The sequence below is a fragment of the Antrostomus carolinensis genome, unplaced genomic scaffold (genome assembly GCF_000700745.2).
Source record: "Antrostomus carolinensis isolate BGI_N321 unplaced genomic scaffold, ASM70074v2 scaffold49008, whole genome shotgun sequence".
NCBI lineage: Eukaryota > Metazoa > Chordata > Aves > Caprimulgiformes > Caprimulgidae > Antrostomus > Antrostomus carolinensis.
Genome location: NW_010334722.1, coordinates 1 through 18030, shown reverse-complemented (window position 1 = coordinate 18030; position 18030 = coordinate 1). Strand labels below are relative to the sequence as shown.

The 18030-nt window shown below is 38.0% G+C and overlaps 1 protein-coding gene across 1 annotated transcript; it reads right to left on the bottom strand.

Moving 5' to 3' along the window:
- Nucleotides 1-5258: 5258 nt before the first annotated feature.
- On the bottom strand, nt 5259-17909 carry SLC40A1 (solute carrier family 40 member 1; the record flags this gene model as incomplete). Its single annotated transcript, XM_010174269.1, has 7 exons — nt 5259-5702; nt 7025-7690; nt 8721-8963; nt 12065-12191; nt 12524-12639; nt 13509-13668; nt 17842-17909. Coding segments are annotated over 7 exons (1700 nt in total), but the record flags the coding sequence as incomplete, so codon positions are not given.
- Nucleotides 17910-18030: the final 121 nt, after the last annotated feature.

Here is an 18030-nt window from a genome sequence, read left to right as displayed (position 1 = left end):
ATCTGTCAAAGGAAGAGAAACAGCTTTTCTAAACATAAGTCAAGTAACTTCCCGTGCATTTACAAAGGATTAAGAACTCTTAACTCCTCATGTGCGAAAAGAGATTGCTCCATGACTCTATACCTAGAATAAAAGTGGAAAGCACATGGTTGCATGCTGCTCTTGTGACCAAATGCAATTAACTAGAAAGAAATACTGACCTGCACAAGGACAAGCTGAACTATTTGAAAAAGCATTACTGAACAGCATGCACTTTGTCCATGCACTTTGCAAGCCTTTAAGCAAACATCTTTGTTCATTTTTTTCCTCCCCTTCAGAGTTGCAAAATATAGTCCCTCTTACTGAAAGCAGAAGCTAGAGGCACGATTTTACTCTAGGAATAAAATATTTTAAATTCTACAGTGATTATTACACCATGCAGTTAACAAGCACACACAAGCAGGAAAAAGTGTGAGTACAGAGGGCAAGAGAGTAAGGATGATTACTCTAATACTTACTACTAACTTCTCTAGTACAAAGTACTTGAGAAAGATATGGATGCAGAGTACAGCAAAATATATTCCTAGGGGACCTGAAAATAGGTCAATCTTGAGGCAGATAAAAAAGCATTATCTTCTCCACAGTGCTAATTTAGAAAAGCTATATCTTGTTAGTTGTACTCTTCTCTAGCAGAAACAGTCTTTGCTCTGAATTAGTTCAAGCTTGCTTGTCATCTTGTGTTGTTTCAAAGTTATGAAGAGCCTGTGACTTGGCACTGACTCAGTAGTAACTGCTAGTTTTTAATACTAAAACCAGCAGAAATTAATATTTTATATGAGTCTGGAATCACCTGTTCATTTCTATTACAGAACATTTGATTTTTTTAACAAAGCTTTACCTGTGTAATTGTGATCCTTTGTAGATTAAGAGTTTAAACATATGCTTTGCAAAACTAGTTGTGTAGGAGGCTGTGAAAGAAGCCACTGTCCCATAGGAAAGGAGAGGAACACTAGAACATGAAAAGATGTGAACATTGACAGTGATTGCTGAGGGAATACGCAGCCAACTTACAAAGGAAATGTGCTAGCTCTGCTAACCTGGGACACAGGCACCATAGCCTTTGTGGAAGCAAAGACAGCAGTCACTGTAATATTTAAAAACTACTAGATATGGACCAACTTGCTCTTTTGGAAATTCTAAGAGACAGTATTCTCATTAAAGAAACAGAAAATAGCTTAAATTGAAGGGAGTGAGTTCACACTATTGTTTTTCCTTTAACAAGATGCAGTTTTCAATCCCTGTATTATCAGTGCTCACTTTAAGAAAATTCCTTTGAAAATAAACAATTAAATATAAATAAGCAAAATAATAAAATATGTAATATGCAGCATACATTGCTTTCCACAGGCATTGCCTTCAACTACCTAGTAAGCAAAGCAGTGCAACAAGCAAGTAAACACGGTGGTAGGTATCTTCAATCATTCTACCTTTGGTTGCAGAGCACTGAATTCCACAGGGTCTTGAAAAACTCAGAACTGTCCAAAATGTGAACACATGAGTAAAGGAAAAGAGTGAAAACATCAAATGGTAAATTGTGTAGGGCCTTCTTCAGTCAAAAAAGTGCTCTTTTTGGTAGCTCCTACTGAAGAGGAACATCACTTACCCTAATGTTACCAAATCTGACACATGCAACAAAGCCTGTAGTCTTAACATAGCACATTCTAAATTCCACATGGGAATAACTAATTATTACTAGTAATAATTCTGATTCCCATAGGGGAAGATGCTGCTAATAATGTAACTAGGGACAATTCATATAGGTATTTCACTAGGAAAACCTCCAGTTCAAGAGGAATCAGTTCAGGGAAATCCTAGTGAATGAGCACAGCATCCTTCCAAAGATCAATTCATCACACAAGTATATCCTAAATACACGTAACAAGAAGCAGTCCTGTACAAAAAAAGACTAAAACCAGAATATTAAAAGTATCACATTTATTTGTGACCACTCTTATGCCTAGTGTTCTCACCTACAGGTTGCTGCTACAAAGGCCATCATCTCAAATTCAGTATGGTAAAAAGTTGAGTGGGAAAGTAAAATTATTCGCTGTTGCTCAGCAAGCCAATACACAAAACTGGTGTTATCACCAGCGCTGCGCCCAGGCTGAGGCTGTAAGACCACAACTTCAACTTCACCTATTGTGTCTTAAGTTACCACTGTGGATGGTAAAGAAAAGTCAGGTCACAAAAGACAGAACTATAGGGTCACTGAAAGGCTTTCACTACATCTGTCATTTGCTTTCTCCTCAATGCTATTTGTTTGTGCTTCATGGCTGTTTCCATCCCATCACAACAGAAAACCTTCACCTACAGGATCCACACTAAATATAGCATACCAAGATGCTCACAAACCGAGTAACACAGGACAAATACATTTTTATGTAAATTTATTCATTAGCTTTAACAACAGTAATACATAAATCAATACTATGTCCAGCATAAGGTTGTATAATAAAATATGCTATTCTGGTAAGATTGATTTCTAGTGCGTACATTTTAAGGGCAGTTTTCATCCAAATTGGACACATTTAAAAAAAAATAAATAAATACAAGGCCAAAAATGCTTACTTAATCAAAGTCCTGCTAAGTAAGACTTCAGGCTCCACATTGCTTCAAAGCACTAATCAGTACAGGTGTCTGTGTACATCTCAGACTTACAAACAAATGGGTTGTGCTCAAGCAGCATACAGTTTCTGACATCTGACTCAGACCAACACAAACAACATTTCCAATTTAGACCCCTTCATTCCTCTTATAGCTACCATCCAACTTTCTTCTTTCTCTTTTAGGATTGTCTTGCCTCTCAGCTGTGTATCTGCACATATGAATCCTAGCAACATTATGTGCACAAAATACAAAGGTCCAGTACCCTCCCAATACTACTTTTTTTTTGATTGAGATCCAGATTGCACTATCTAGCAGAACTATTTATGAAAAAAATTCCCACTAAACTCAAATAAGACTACTTTGTTCTTGCGGGGGGGTGGGCAGGAATTAAAAAGACTTTGAGAACAGACGGGAACACGGTATGCTCCCGGCTCTATTTGTTATGTTTTTGGAGCTCTCTAGACTTTGGGATGACTGGTGCGTAGTGCTACAGCAGTAAGCTTCAGGCACACTGGGTTCTGTAAGCTATGGACAGCCCACAAGATGCTGCATTTTCAGCTTTGTTTCCCTGATGGCCAGTGAGTCCAATATATACAGCGGCACTGAGATGTTCATCAAAGTGCATAGAGGCATTCACTGACATTTGGGCTACCTTCATACTCAGAAATATCAAAATCTGGTCCCAATTTAGATTAGATATACATAAGAAAACATATTTGGCAAATCAGAGGTATTTTATTTCCTAGTGTACTTATCACATACTGTATAGGCTATCCTTTGGGCATCTTTATTCTACAAATCTAGATAAGCTTGTTCTAGTTGTCTTCTGATTTTTAAATTCTGCTGATGGCAGAATTCCCTTTTCCTTAAGAAGTTACACTCAGGATTGAGTAACAAATTTTAAAACTACTCTAATTTACACACTTTATTATATCAAAACAAGACCCAAAACAAGACCCAAAAGCTTGGTCAAAGTATAAACACTTATAAACCTAGAGAAAACATCCCTGAGAAACTTGCAGTAATTATTAGTTTTGGTCCATTAGAGGAGAAAAAAGGTTAACATCCAGTTATTGAATACTGAGGGCTACAAGTACATTGGTTGTACACTGGATTCCCATTCATTCACTTTTACTCCTCTTACAAAATATTCTCTGTGAGAGGGTTGGGTTGTTTTTTTTTTTGCATTCTATTTAGTTTGATATCAATGTGATCATTACAAGTTTTAAGATGAATGGCCTAGATTCAGCCCTGGTGTAATGCCTTTAAGGTCAATGGAGTTCACACACTTACATTCCAGGGTTGAAGTCCGGCAACATAGATGGCTGTGTGAAGGACAGTACCTAAAATTAAAAAAAACTTAAAAGCTACAGATGGTACTTTTCACAAGTTGCTGACATATGTTTTTGCATACTACTTATTTTGCAATCAAACATTCTACAAAGATTTAAGTTTAAAAGTCACACTGTCATGCTGTAGGAAAACTGAGAACACTACTGGGTTCAACTCTACTGAGAAAGCAAAGTGCTTCCACAAAAGTGCACATACAGTTAACGACTGAAGTACGGTGTTAGTACATGTACAGGGGACAAAACAAAACAAAAGCACCCAAACCCACAAGAACTTCTTGAAAAACAGAGGGATATATCATTCTTCATTGCTCTGAAGTTGCTTTAGAGGGCCACACAGTCCAACATCTCCTTGGTTTAGCAGTATTTTAGAACAAACTAAGTCAAAATTCACATACATGTAAAACAGATAAATGCAAGTAATCCACTTCTTTACTACTTTTGCCTGGAATACTAATAGTTTTCCAATGCATCAGGCTTCATTAGGGTTTCTGAAAACAACAGCACTCAAAAATAAACTAAAGCTGCTTGTAATCTGAGGCAAAAACTAAGTTAGCCCTAGACTTTATCTTTCTGTACCAGTACTCCTGACCTTAGCACTTCCTGCTACATCAAACCTGAGCAGATCTGTCATTTGCAGTTTAAAAAGCCATGCTTTATAATGTTACATCAATAGCTTCTGCTAAAATGAGGCTATGTTTTACTTTATGAAGTGCAACAAAAGCATAATACAATACCTTTTACCTAGCACTTGTCATATTGGTAAGGAAACATGCAAAGAAACCTACAAAGGTGTTTCTGTAAAGTTAAACCAAACCAGACAGAATATTAAAAAGGTATTTTGGGAAAACATCAGAACTTCAGAGTCTGCTTCAGGAATTCAAGAAGGATGTTGATACCAATTTGAGAAGACAGGGAGCAGAACTGCTCAGTGTAGAGAAAAACAGAAAATCCCCACAAAACCAAATACTATCAAGTTATTCTGAAGCAACTAAAAAAAAAAATCCTTGTTTTGCTAAATGAGCACAAGAATTGTTCAGAATTCACAAACAAATTGAGTATGTAAAAAAAATCACTAAACAGTATCACCGAGGGGGGTCACCAACAGAAATTCAACACTATTTTTGTGATCAAATACTAGATATGTGACTTGTGGCGATCCTTTGAAACACCAGCTGTCAAAATCAAACCAGGTTGTCCTCTGCCAAACATGAAATGTTTTTACAGGGTCACTGTACGATGAATTTAGCTGTCTTGGGACAGCTTCCTCAAACTGTTAAGTTACACATTCAACTCTAGAGAAACACCTTAGGGTCACAAAAGGCAGTATATATATGTGTTTAACCATTATATTTATGTATGAAGTTAGTAAGAGAAGTGGATCCTTTCAGACAGTAGATGTATTAGCAGGTGGTGAACTGTCAGAGACCGCTTTGGGATCAGGAGTGCAACAAACAAAAAGTTGTTTTCCCAAGCTTTTTTGGGCAAATCTGAAGTACATTATGTGGCCCATTGCAACAAAAGACACAGAAATAAGCACCAGTAAGCCAAACGCTTCAGGGTTTGGGGCCAAGATGACCATGATGAAGTGCAGCAAATCAAGAAGATAATTCATGGAGTTTTGGACACCGTTTATGATGCCTCTTTCAGATTCTACCACGTTTTCTTGGAGCAACTGTGTGACAGTCAAATCAAAGGACCAAAGGCCTATGGAGAGAGAACAGAAAAAAACAAACAAAAAAAGAGTTATCCATACAACTAGGCTTCTTGCAGTAAGCTTCCATTAGCGGCACAATTCAATCCATACTTCTGAACACTCACTTCTGACAAAAATGCACAGGATAAGCTAGCCGCTTGTCAGACTAGAATGGATTTCACACTGACAGCCAAGAGCAATTTACTTTCCCTTTCTTAATACTTCCTGAAATAATACATACAGCTTGATACATTAACTTGCCTGTCACATCTTGCTTCAACAAGTCTATCAAGTTTAGTTTAAAATTATTTCCCCTTGTCCTATTGCTACAGGCCCCACTAAAAAGTTTGGCCCCATATTTCTTACAGGCTCCCTTCAAGTATTGAAAAGCTGCAATAAGGTCTCCCCAGAGCCTTCTCTTCTCCAGACTGAACAACCCCAACTCTCTCAGCCTGTCCTCATAGGAGAGATGTTCCATCCCTCTGGTCATTGTATGGGTACAATGATCATCAGTGTATTCACACTAGCTACAATTGCTAAGTTTTGCATAAGATGGCTGCAAAAAAGCAAACATGTTTTAAACTATGCAGAATACATAATAATTTACAATACTCAGCTGACACTAGCTTCTATACTGTTTCGTCCATAAGTGATTCAGTTTTAAGTTTATCTTGCAAGCAAACTTAATACATATGAATCAAGTATTTTATTCCTCCAAAATTCAGCAAAAGCTGCAGAAATTAAAAGTACCAAAAAAATCCGCAGCAGAGAAATGCTGTTATTACATGTACGTATTTGCCTCTTCTGCTGACAGATACTAACACTGCACTAACCAGCAGTTCCTCAAAAAATCATAAGCTGTCATCCAAAGCAAAGTTTCTGTTCTAAAGTCCTTTGCTGGTGATAAGTTTAAAGGTTAGACAATTTATTTAATGAATTGATTCATTTAGTAAACTGCTAAGTTTGAAGATTTTCATAGCAGATATGTTTAGTTCTGTTTCCTATTAACAAATGGTTTTATTTGCTTGCAAAGGAAGATCATTTAGAGATAAGCATTCCAAAAAGCACGTTACATTCATCTCCAATGGTAATTTTTCTCCTATTAGTGATATAGGGTATGTAAGAAATTAGTACTGCAGTCTCTGCACTGATGATACTATTGCAATATAATTTCATTTTTTATGTGAAGTATAATGAATTACCCTTAGAAACCTGATATAACACTTCAATTGTACCCTATAATTCTAAACTCAAATCTGTATTTAGTCAGACTGTAATTTTTAGAATTAAAAGCAGTCAATAGATCGGATTTTACTAGAGACATAATACTTACCAACTCTAGCAGCAATGACTCCTGCAAACAGGAGACTAACAGAGATTAAAGGCACAGGCTCAGGACTCATCTCTGGGTCACTGTTAGCAGGAGTAGCAGACCCGTTTAACAAGGTAGGCATTCCAGTTGCAAAAACCATTTCAGGCTTATCTTCTGGAGATGCTATAGTAGGTAATGGTTCACTTTCAAACAGCCTGGCACTGATGTCAGCAAATGGGGAAACAGTCAAATCCAGAGGACTTCCAGGCATGAATACAGAGATGGCACACAAGACCAGACAAGAAAATTGAGCCACTCCAGAAATAAGGCCTGTGCGAACCAGGCCACATTTGCGACGAAGCCAAGTGAAAGCTACTGTTCCCATGATTCCAGTGACTGCTGAGGCACCCATGAGGAGGCTTAGCACAGAGCCACTCAGACCCTGAGTGTATGCATAGCCTGTAGTAATACAATCAAAGCCCAGAACAGTCATATACAGAAATGCAAGACCCATGCCTGCAAGAAACACTGGCTGGTTGTAGTATGCAACCCATCCATCACGAAACGTGATGAAAGGTTCAGCAATCCGGGCAGCGCAGCTGACTTCCTTCTCCTGTTGGGGCTCAAAGCCAGTTACATCTTTCTCAACAATTAACTGCACTCCTTCAGCAGGTTTCATGTCACTCTCTGTAAACAGAAATGCAACTGTTAGATACACTCCTGCCTGGAAAGCACAGAGTGTAAACTGCAAGACAGCTGTTTGCAGCTAGTAAGTTCACTGCTGCCGAAGTGCATCAGTTAAATGCTGCAATCAACCTTCCCCTAATTATTTAATATTTTAAATTGACCTTAAATCCCACCTGTATAGTAAGATCAAGCAAAGTTTATCCCTATCAACTTAAGCTCCTGCTTATTTAATTAAACTATGGTAGGAGAAAGCATAGCCTGCTTCTTTTCAGTAGGCTTCTGACTGCTCTATTTCCATAAACAAATTACTCATTTAACACATAACGCAGCTTTGTATGTTTAAATGCTCTTACCACAGAAAGTAGGAAATACTTCAATATCTGTCAGTATCTCATGTCATGGTAGAAGAACCAAGGCAGAGATGCTTGCTGAAGCCTAGTAAAGCTAAAAGCTTGCAAAACTTAACTTTAAAAACATCTCAGATCATGCTTTTCTACAATTCCTTTTTCACTTTAATACAGGGGAAAGGCACTTCCACCAGTCACAAACAAAAATCCAGAAAACTCACAGCAGTATTTAGATCAGTAGTGTGGATAGAAGCTGTATATATGTTTGGGTGCCCGAGCAGTTACACTGTCAAGTTTGAAACAAACTCCACATACAGAAAGTGAGACACACGAAGTTATTTATGCAACTTTTAAAAAATGCAAGTTGCCTACTGAAATAGAACACTGCAATAGTAAAGATTAAGAAATGTTTCCTACATATTGACATTTGCCAAATGCTTCATTCTTCAGGAGCATTCAAGAGTCACTACCAAACCAGTAGAGCCTTCTACGCTCTTCATCTTGCTCCCCTATCCTAGGCTGCCATCAGCTTAGTCCAATAGCTGAACTGGACCTGCTACTACAATAGACCTGCTGGTTGGGAAGACAGCGTGTCTCTTCAGCACTTATACTAGCAGCATCCTACCTCACTATATGTTAGCAATATACTGATTATAATTTGAACAGTTTTGCATTTTCAATACCTTTCTTTACATTCAGCTGTTTCAGTTCCGATTCTTCAACTTTTGCAGATTTGAGAGCCAGAGTAGGAGTTTTCTGATAAACCTTCCAGAGCAGCAGATATTCCACACACATTGACATCAGGTTCCAGCCAGAAATGAATCCACAGCCAATCATCGGGGAGCCAAATGTCATTATCTGACCAACTGCCATTGGGGCCAAGATATTGGTCAACTGATCAATTCTTCTTATTGTGGCATTCATATCTGTCAGAAATGATTTGATGCTATGAGTAATTGCTAAACACTTACAGTGAAATATTTGCTAACATAATTGAGGATTGCACATGTAGACACATCAAGCTGAGAAGTCCTGCCCTAACTGGAAGTGATTCCAGTAAGTGCAGGAGTTATACTGCCTACCAGGGGCATCTTTAGACTGTTCCAATGTTTATTCAGACCAACCAAGGTGTTTGTAAACCAAATCCCTACTCCCACCAGTTTTGCTGCATGAGTTCTTCCAGGTTTAGCATGCTGGGTTTACAGTGGAAGTGTATTCCTGCAAGTAACACTGTTAGTCATGAGATCAGATTACCCTTACGTCCTAGTGGCATATGGACTCCTAAGCCTGTCCCTGTAACATTCAAATCCAGCATGCACAACTCCAGACACTAATAGAAATCTCATATGATGAGAGCCTTTCCTGTAAAGATAATTTTAGCAACTACTATCTCCCAATAATGGAGCATGTATTTCTTAATCTCCTCCATTACTTCTAATAACTGGTGACCACAGTACCCACCATGATAGCAGCAGACCTTTGAAACTGGCTCTAAATTTCCTTACCGAGTCACATCGGTTGTAGACATTTACTGAGCAAAGTCCTTACTCCTTTCTGTTCCACACTTTGATGTTTACGGTCAAAATAATCAACCCATTCTTAGCACAAATGCATCTTCCATTTGCTGGCAGGGGATCTCACCCTTTAGTGTCATTACACCCTCTGGGCTCCTCTGGGTTTCCCATTAATGTCCACCCTTAACAGTTGCTAGATGCTCAATGGTTTTGCACATTAGGGCTTCAGGCTGCTTAGAAGTATGTATCAAACCCATTTTAGGGTTCTACTATGAAATTAGAGCTTTTGAAGGGCAAGTGAAACTGTAAAGCAGTATGAAGCTGCTTTTTTTGAATCGGCAGAGAATTGCTCCTTGTCATTCAAAGAAATGTTTAGGTTATTCTATTAAAATTCAAAGTCAATCCAGTGTTAACTATCTGACTAAGATGATACTTGCATAATATTTGGCTTTAGAAATTTCAATAACTAAGCTTTGTTTTGACTTACTTGTCCAGAGCTAGTATTTCCACTCAGGAAAGGCACAAAGTAAAGAATGAATGGAAAAAATTAATCAAGGCCAATGAAGAAGGGGAAGCCAAGGCAATTTTTTATTTGCCTATTCCAATGCCAGCGTTTAATTTTCTAAGTTAAGGAATTTCAACAGTCTCATTATGATTAAACACATAGCAAACCAGGCTGGATGCCCTGGAAGAGATCTTTTGGATAGATCTGTTGAACCAAGGTGCTTAGTTCAGTGGGTTCTTTTGTTTTTAAATTAAGTTGCATCAGAATTCAGAGTTACCCCTTGCCTGATTTTTCAGTACAGAATGTCAGTGGCCACGTAATTCTGCCTGAGATCACGAAGCAGTACAAAGGCAGGACTGCCTCCCATGCAGCATGCCTCTGCAGGTGTGGTCCATACTTTATCTCATGTGTAGTAAGTAGGACAGGGATTGAGGAGATAATTTGCTGAATAAGATCTGACACAAGAAAGGTTAATGAGAACCACTAGAACTTTAAGGTTTTTTCAGATAGATAATATTTTCTACTTGTGATTCACACACATAAAGTTAACCTGTACTGCCGCTCTACAACAGACATGACCTAGAAAGGCACTGCAAGGTCAAAATAAAAACTATGATGGAAAATGTGTATATTGGGAAATGAGAGCAAGACACTTCTAATGCATCTAATTAAGAACTAGCCTCTCCTGAATGAGATAGGGAAATAAGATTCCTTCATTGGAGATAAACATCAAGAATAAAACTGCAATATAGGATTCAAATCCCTAAAAGGACTCTGGCACGTAAACAGAACTTCATGGGCAATTTAGGCAGCTTCATACAAAACTTAAGAGTCCAGAACCTGAAATGCAGTCTAGGCCTAGAAGTATCTAAACTCCACAAGTGTCAGACTTAAAACTTTAGTTCCAGAATTATTTTAGTGAGCTATAAATGTCTTGGCAATGTTAAGCTACTCTGTGCCTTGTTTGCAGTTCTGTATCAGTTCCTCTATCTGGGAAGGCTCAAGTCCCCTTATAGGGTTGATTCAGAGCCCATACAGCTTGCCTAATTTTGTCACGAAAAATGCTGCTTCCCACACTGTCTGTTAGAATCAGAGCAGCAGCACAGCCAAAGATCAATCATACACCCCTTGGTGTGAGCGGCCTTGTGGCTAGGAGTACTCCCCAGCAAAGGAGAGTCAGATTCGATGCATCCTTGGGGAGGATCCCAAACAATCTCTCACATTTAAGCAGTGTCACTACCACCAAGCTGCAGTAGAAATTGAATGGGAACTCATTCTCTCTCCTAATAATGTCATGCCACTGTGCAAGAAAGGGGAAAATGAAGGAAGAATATTTACTAGGCAAAAGAGATTGAGCCTGTAGTCTAATACCAAAGGTATCAGATGTCAAAGGAACACAGAGCTTTCAGTTCCAGCTGCAGAGAAGTGTTCACAGCTTTGAGCTAGACATATTATGCGAGAGAAGTGCAAGATTTCAAATGTATCTGCATGCACTGCATTTCCTACTGGCAATTTCCTGATCCACCTACTTTACTGTTCTGGACTTCATTCTCATGTACCTCTTTCTTTGATCCTATGTGAGGAATCCAGTTACGCAACAGTTTTCTGTTTCATTCCAGGGACCTAAAAATAAAGTATTGCAACACTTGGCTTTAAGTGCCTGGAAGTTAAACAGCTTTTCTATTAAACACTGGTTATTCGATTTAAGAGTGGGGTGCATGTTTATTTGTTCAGCAAGAATAAAGTTTTCCTGAAAAAGCTGCAGTAGAAGTAAAAGGAGGACAAAACAAGTTTAGGGATGCCTAACTGAATTGTAATCATAACAGTAATTTCTAATCTCAGTTAAATGCAGACTAGAGCAAGGAAGAGGAAAATAAATGCTGACTGTTTTACCTGCTATTTTCTCATAATATCTGAAGCTCAAAATTGTGCTGACCTCTGTAAAAATCTAGTCTAAATATCAAGCGTGGAAAAGACATTTAAGGTATTAAAATGCAACATATTTCACCTGCCAGTTTGCTTCTGTCTTCCCCTGCAACCACAACAATCCAGTCCCTCTGAATTGTGATCGCTGTGGCAGTGCTGGCCAAATTGGCAATATTTGCTATTGTGATAACCAGGATATAGCACATCGTCTAGAGAAACAGGGAGAAAGAGTTACAATGTGAGAAAAATTATTAAGAGAGATCTCTACTCCTATTCTGTACAACCAGAAGAGATACTTCTACATTTGCATCCATACATTTTAGTGTTATCATTCAGACAAAACAAGACCAAGTCTACTCTGTAATTCCTGACAGAAAACAACCACCTTTGTTTAGTCAACTAACTCAAAGTTTCATTTGCCAATTTTTGCTCCCAGGAACGTCTAAACAGTCTACAGAGAAAAATAAAAATTAATCTATCTCCCATGCTCCCTGAAGTTTCTTTGCAAGTTAAATCCTTATTAACAAGTTCAAGCACTCACAAGAAGCCATCCATGGTATAAGGTCAAAAGTTGTGTCTTAAACAAGAAGACAATCATCAGGAGAATACCACACAGGATGACAGATGCATTCTGTACAACCAAGGATGTCTGGGCCACTGTTTTAAATCAAAACAGAAAGCAACAGTTATGAACATAAGAACGAGCTAAGTATAAACTTAAGGAGGTTATAGTTATAGAACATGCAGAGATTCTTAAAATTTTTTTTATTTTCCTATTATACCCCCAAAATGTAAATGGTAAAACTACACTACTTATTAGATTTTGAATCTTCCACTGTCTTAGAGAAACAAATTAATGTCTGATGTAAGTCTCTAGCTCTTAACAATTCATAGCTCTTAACAACCTACAGTCCGAGTAGGTCTTTTCTCAATCAAAACCCAAACTGTACATATTAAAGTGCTGACACTATTACAGGGGTAAAAACAGGACTTGGCTTGAGTCTCTAAATTCAGGGCACCATGGAAGTGATGCTATGTTGTAAGCTCTCGGAAAGTAAAAATGCGTATGAAGACCATGCTGCCATGTTATTTATAAAACAGATTACAGCATGCATATTTAAAATATGTATAAGGCAAGTGCAGTGCACCTTTACCCTTAAGTGGAAGATGTTTATGTCCAGACAGAAGAGAACAAATAACACAAGTGTATGTTAGTATCAGACTGTAAAGAACTTGGTCCACAGTCCTTAAAGTTATGTGCTTTTTACCTTTTGCATTTCCATGTATCTCTACATATCATACAGGTTTAGCTTGAGTAGTGGACATATCATGACAAACAACTGTTTTCCTCCTGTCTTTGACACTATTTTTGTATAATCATTGCCACTCTGAAACACTACCCTTTTTAAAAAATACTGAGCAAGCCTTGTTCTCATATTTGACTTGAGGTGTTAACTCTTACCAGCTTTCTCTTTTTACATTAATTTGATCCATCTTTAAGTAGAGAACCTGCTCAGGCATCTAACCTTTGAGCCTGGAGTTCTTGTCCACCCAGTCTCCAATAATGGCTCCCAGGAGAAGAACTGATCCCGCCACAACCAGTCCGTAGACTGCAGTCAGGAGTAAGCTGTTTCCATAAAGTTCAACCAGGAACACAGACACAGCAAAATGCCACATACGATCTCCCTTTAAGAGTAACAGAGAATACATACACAACGTTACTATGTGCACTTTGCAAGGACACAAGTTGACCATTTTACTAATGCTCTGACAAAAATCTGTATTAAAATAGAGGTCTGTTACACACACAGGGGTGGGATGTGGGTGTTTTGGGGTTGGTTTTTTTTTTTTTGTTGGTTGGTTGGTGCTTTAGGGGTTTTTTTGTTATGGCGTTTGTTTTTATGACTACATCCTGTCACCATTGATTTCATCCCAGCATCACTAAGATCATCTGTCCTAATCAAGCACAACATTACACCATGTAATACTACATCAAAAATTGCAGATATTTTCTATTATAATATTACAGGATAAAGTCTGCTACAGGCCACATCCAACAATCCTCAGAAAGCTTACACAGATTCTCCAGCACAGATCAAATATTACCAACAGATTTACTGATCACCAATACTATTTAAAACCTTTTCAAGGCAGCAGTTTGTTCTCAGATAATCAAAGCTTAAATGCTACTTTAAAACACAAGAGTCAGTCAAACCAAAGCAAGTTATAATACAATCCAGGACAGACACAGGTAAATCAAGGAAAGTGTTGTCCTAAATGTTAACTGAAGTTTCTGAAGTCAATGGATTTAAGCTCTTTTTAATAATGTCAAGCATCGGCATATCACTAAGAGGTAGAATATCGGAGCTCATTTAACCTATTGCAAACTCATTGGTGGTTCAAACTATTTAGCCTATTGCTAGTTTAACCTAGTGCTTAGAATACAAAATTTTAATGTTCTGATACAACTTATTACAGGTGAAAAAAAAGCCCAAAATGCTGTAAATACATCCGAGTGAAGTAATTTTCATACTATTCAAAACATTTTTAGGTTTGCTACCGTAACAGATCTGTGACACAGTTGTTTAGTAAGGGTCCCTAATGTCAGTCTTTTATAAACCAAACATTAAATTATTTTCTTCTGCTGCCTTATCTTAAATAAGCAATTGCTATGTGATACAGCAAACAGTACAAATTTCTAATGACCTCAAATATTCTTATGGGCTGGAAGAGGTGTAACATAAAAGCACTTTTAAAAAGCAAAGTCTAACACATAACATAGAAATCGAGATAAGTAAAAAGCATGGTATTTGTAGGGTCAAAATAACTGCAAAGTTTGATTAAAGTCTTCAATGTAGTATAGACACAGAAACAAAATTTGCCTTTTAGTATTACTGAAGTTCTCTGAAGGAAGTTTCTTCAAAGATTGTAATGTGTAAACATTCATATTTGTTTCCTTAATCACAGGCAGAAAAAAAATTACATCCCAATCATGTGGGAAGAAAAATTTCACCTGTTCAAGGAAAAACTCTGGGTATTTTGTGTATTTTCTAACTAAAGCCAATTAAAAAATGCAAACATAAGCATGATCAGCTTAGATGTGCTCTCTCGTATGTAACAAACCCATTTTCACTCTCCAGAGATACCTAAAGTCTTCTGTAAAATATGTTCCACTTCTATTACATGGCTAGTACAAGTATATAGAAAGTATTCCAGCAATGAAAACACAAGGATATAATTTCCCAAGACTACCATTCACTTAATATGACCTGAGGTACATCTTTACTGAATTTCACTTAAAATACTTAACCTAGGTAACTTGTTTATTAAGCTAAAAAAATAAGCCAAAAGAATACTTTCATGTTAAAATTTCATAACTGAAGTTTGGGTTGTTTGTTTGGTTGTTTTTTTTTCTTTATGCAGAGATGTTTCAGTTACTGAATGGTGCCAAGATGAAAAAGGCATTTAAAAAAAAAATAAATATGTGAAAGTCAGTGCCAATCACTACTGTCAAGAATGAAAAACCTGATCTCACTTGAATTTCACAGGAAGATTCCTTTGACTCCAGTGAGATCATAATTTTGCTATACAATTAATTTAAGGAGCCTGTGAACTCTGTTCAACCCTACCCAACATGTGTACCCAGATTTTGATCAGGCCAATCCACACAGATAATTTTGGGGGTAACTAAAGCTGTTCCAACCTGGAAGTATGAGTTTATTTCAAGAATTAAAGATGACAAAGAGCAAGCAAAGATAAATTAGTGTCACAGAAGAACAGTATTAGTGAATTACAGAGGTTGAAGCAGGTATGTAACTTCAAGCTAAGATCTACTAAAATTTAAAAGTAAATACTGCCTTCAGAAATGGGCAAAGCCTTGATTATATACTTAATCCCACTTTAAAAAGTCTCAAAATGTTGATATTTGAATGCTGTTAAACAAATAAGTACAGCTGTTTAGCCTCATCATCCTTTTAAAGAAGGTTCTTGTTCTTCTGTTATTATAGTTATCCTTATAATCACCTCAGACTGTATGTATCTCAGAACTGGAGCCAAGAAGTTAAGCAGCAGCCAGGCTACTACCTACTGACAGGCCTCCGGAGGTCTGAGTGGCACAGATAAGGCTGGCAAGTTGCAACTGACCTCCCTGGCAAGCACTAGGCCTGGCACCAACAAGGTGAACCCAGTTTCATTCTGTTCTTTCTTTACTGCTGAGTGACAGACAGCACTGAACTAAAAACATAAAGGCAATAGCATAAGGTTTGAGACTTCAGTTCAGCAGTGCAGTCCAGACTACCAAGATCACTGAGGCCAAGCACACATCCAAATGCTTTACTGAACAAGCGCCTAAGATACAGTCTAGACTTTGTTCAAATCCGAGCGTTTGTGGAGATGTGACACATTTAATCATTTACAGGTTCTCTCCGTATTTGGGAATGGCTTAGTAACACAGAAACCAAATTAGCTCTCAATTACAGCAAAAGCACATTTCTAGCAGGTTTTATATTGTGGACACAGCCATTTTAGAACAAAGATGATCTATTACTTTGAGTTCTGAAGATTAAAGTGCTTGTTTATTTTTCCTGTTAGCAACAACATTCAGACTACAGGAACACTAAAGCTTCAGAGATACAAAAGGTACAGTCCTGCACCCAGCTCTGTCAAAATAAGCTATATTTCTGATGTTTCAGAAGGTTTGGTTGAGTTTTTTTGAGTCAAGATCTTCTGCACAAAAGAAAACCACACTGTAACAAGGACTATACTGTTAATATTGCCGAGCCAAATAGACATCTTGCAGTCTAATATTTGTTACTGTGCACAACTCTGTTTTCAAACTCCACTTTGTCACCTTCACCCAGGTACTCTGAGAGCACTTCCACTGCCAGCTCTGAAGCACCCACAGGAAGGAGTAAGCAGGGTTGGCCAAATTGCCAGTCAGGCACTTTGTGGGCATTACTGACAAAAACCGTGGCAGGTAACAACCCTGGCCTCTGAAAAGCGGTGAGCCAAACAGAAACATCACCACTCAGCTCCTTCAATATTAACAATTGCTAAAATATTGCACTTATTTAAACAAGAGTTTGATATCACCCCAAGCCTCCTTTCATTAACAGAAACAGCAATATGACCTTTCAGGTGAGTGAAAGCCAGGAGCTGCCAGCGTTGGGCATGTAATGTTGTAACTGTATATCAGCCATTTGTTCCGTGCTATACAAAGCTCACATTAAACCAGTCTAAATACAGGGCTAAAGGCTACCAGGGACTATTAGGCAGGAAACTTTCCACTTCTTTTTGAATCAAGCCATCGGATGGAGACTTAAGATTGTATTATAATATACATATATTCTTAATTATATCATATAGAAGAGAACCAGGATGACTATTTTTAGTGCCTAATTTAATATTTTTTTTAGTAACTTTCAAGTGAGTAAAAACTGGTGTAGTAAGTCGCTTTAGTACAGAAGGAAAGCATTTCAGAAGGCAAACGTTTTCTCAGAAAAAGAGACATCTCCTCAAACTCTCAACAGGTTTGCTAATGAGTAGTAGTAATAAGTCCATTGTAAATATTTAGTATTTCCCATTAGCAAGTGTACTATGTATACAAGTCCTTCGAATATATGTTGCAATGGACTGTCTGTCATGCTCTATAGATTATGCTTCATTTCTTTCACTCAGAGCTTACTCTATAAGGAGCCTCACTGATTTTGCAGTCACTTAAAAGCATAGAAAGGTACAGAACCAGGCCCTTGGGAAACGGAGTACCACACTACTCTGCACTAATGAAAACTGAATCTACTGCAGTAAGTCATGTAAAGCTTATGAAGACTTTTAACAGCAAGGTGTTGTGCCTTTACTCACCCAAGTGGACAGGGCATGCCCAAGGTAAAGAAGAAACTTTGCCGACGTAAAATAGGCAACCACCGATCCTAAATGAGAAACAAGAAACAACGCTGAGGGAGATTCGGGCACACCCACCGCACTTCGCCGCACACCAGGTACTAGTCGCCGTTCCAGAGCGAAGCCGCCAGCGGGACACACCGCGCTCCG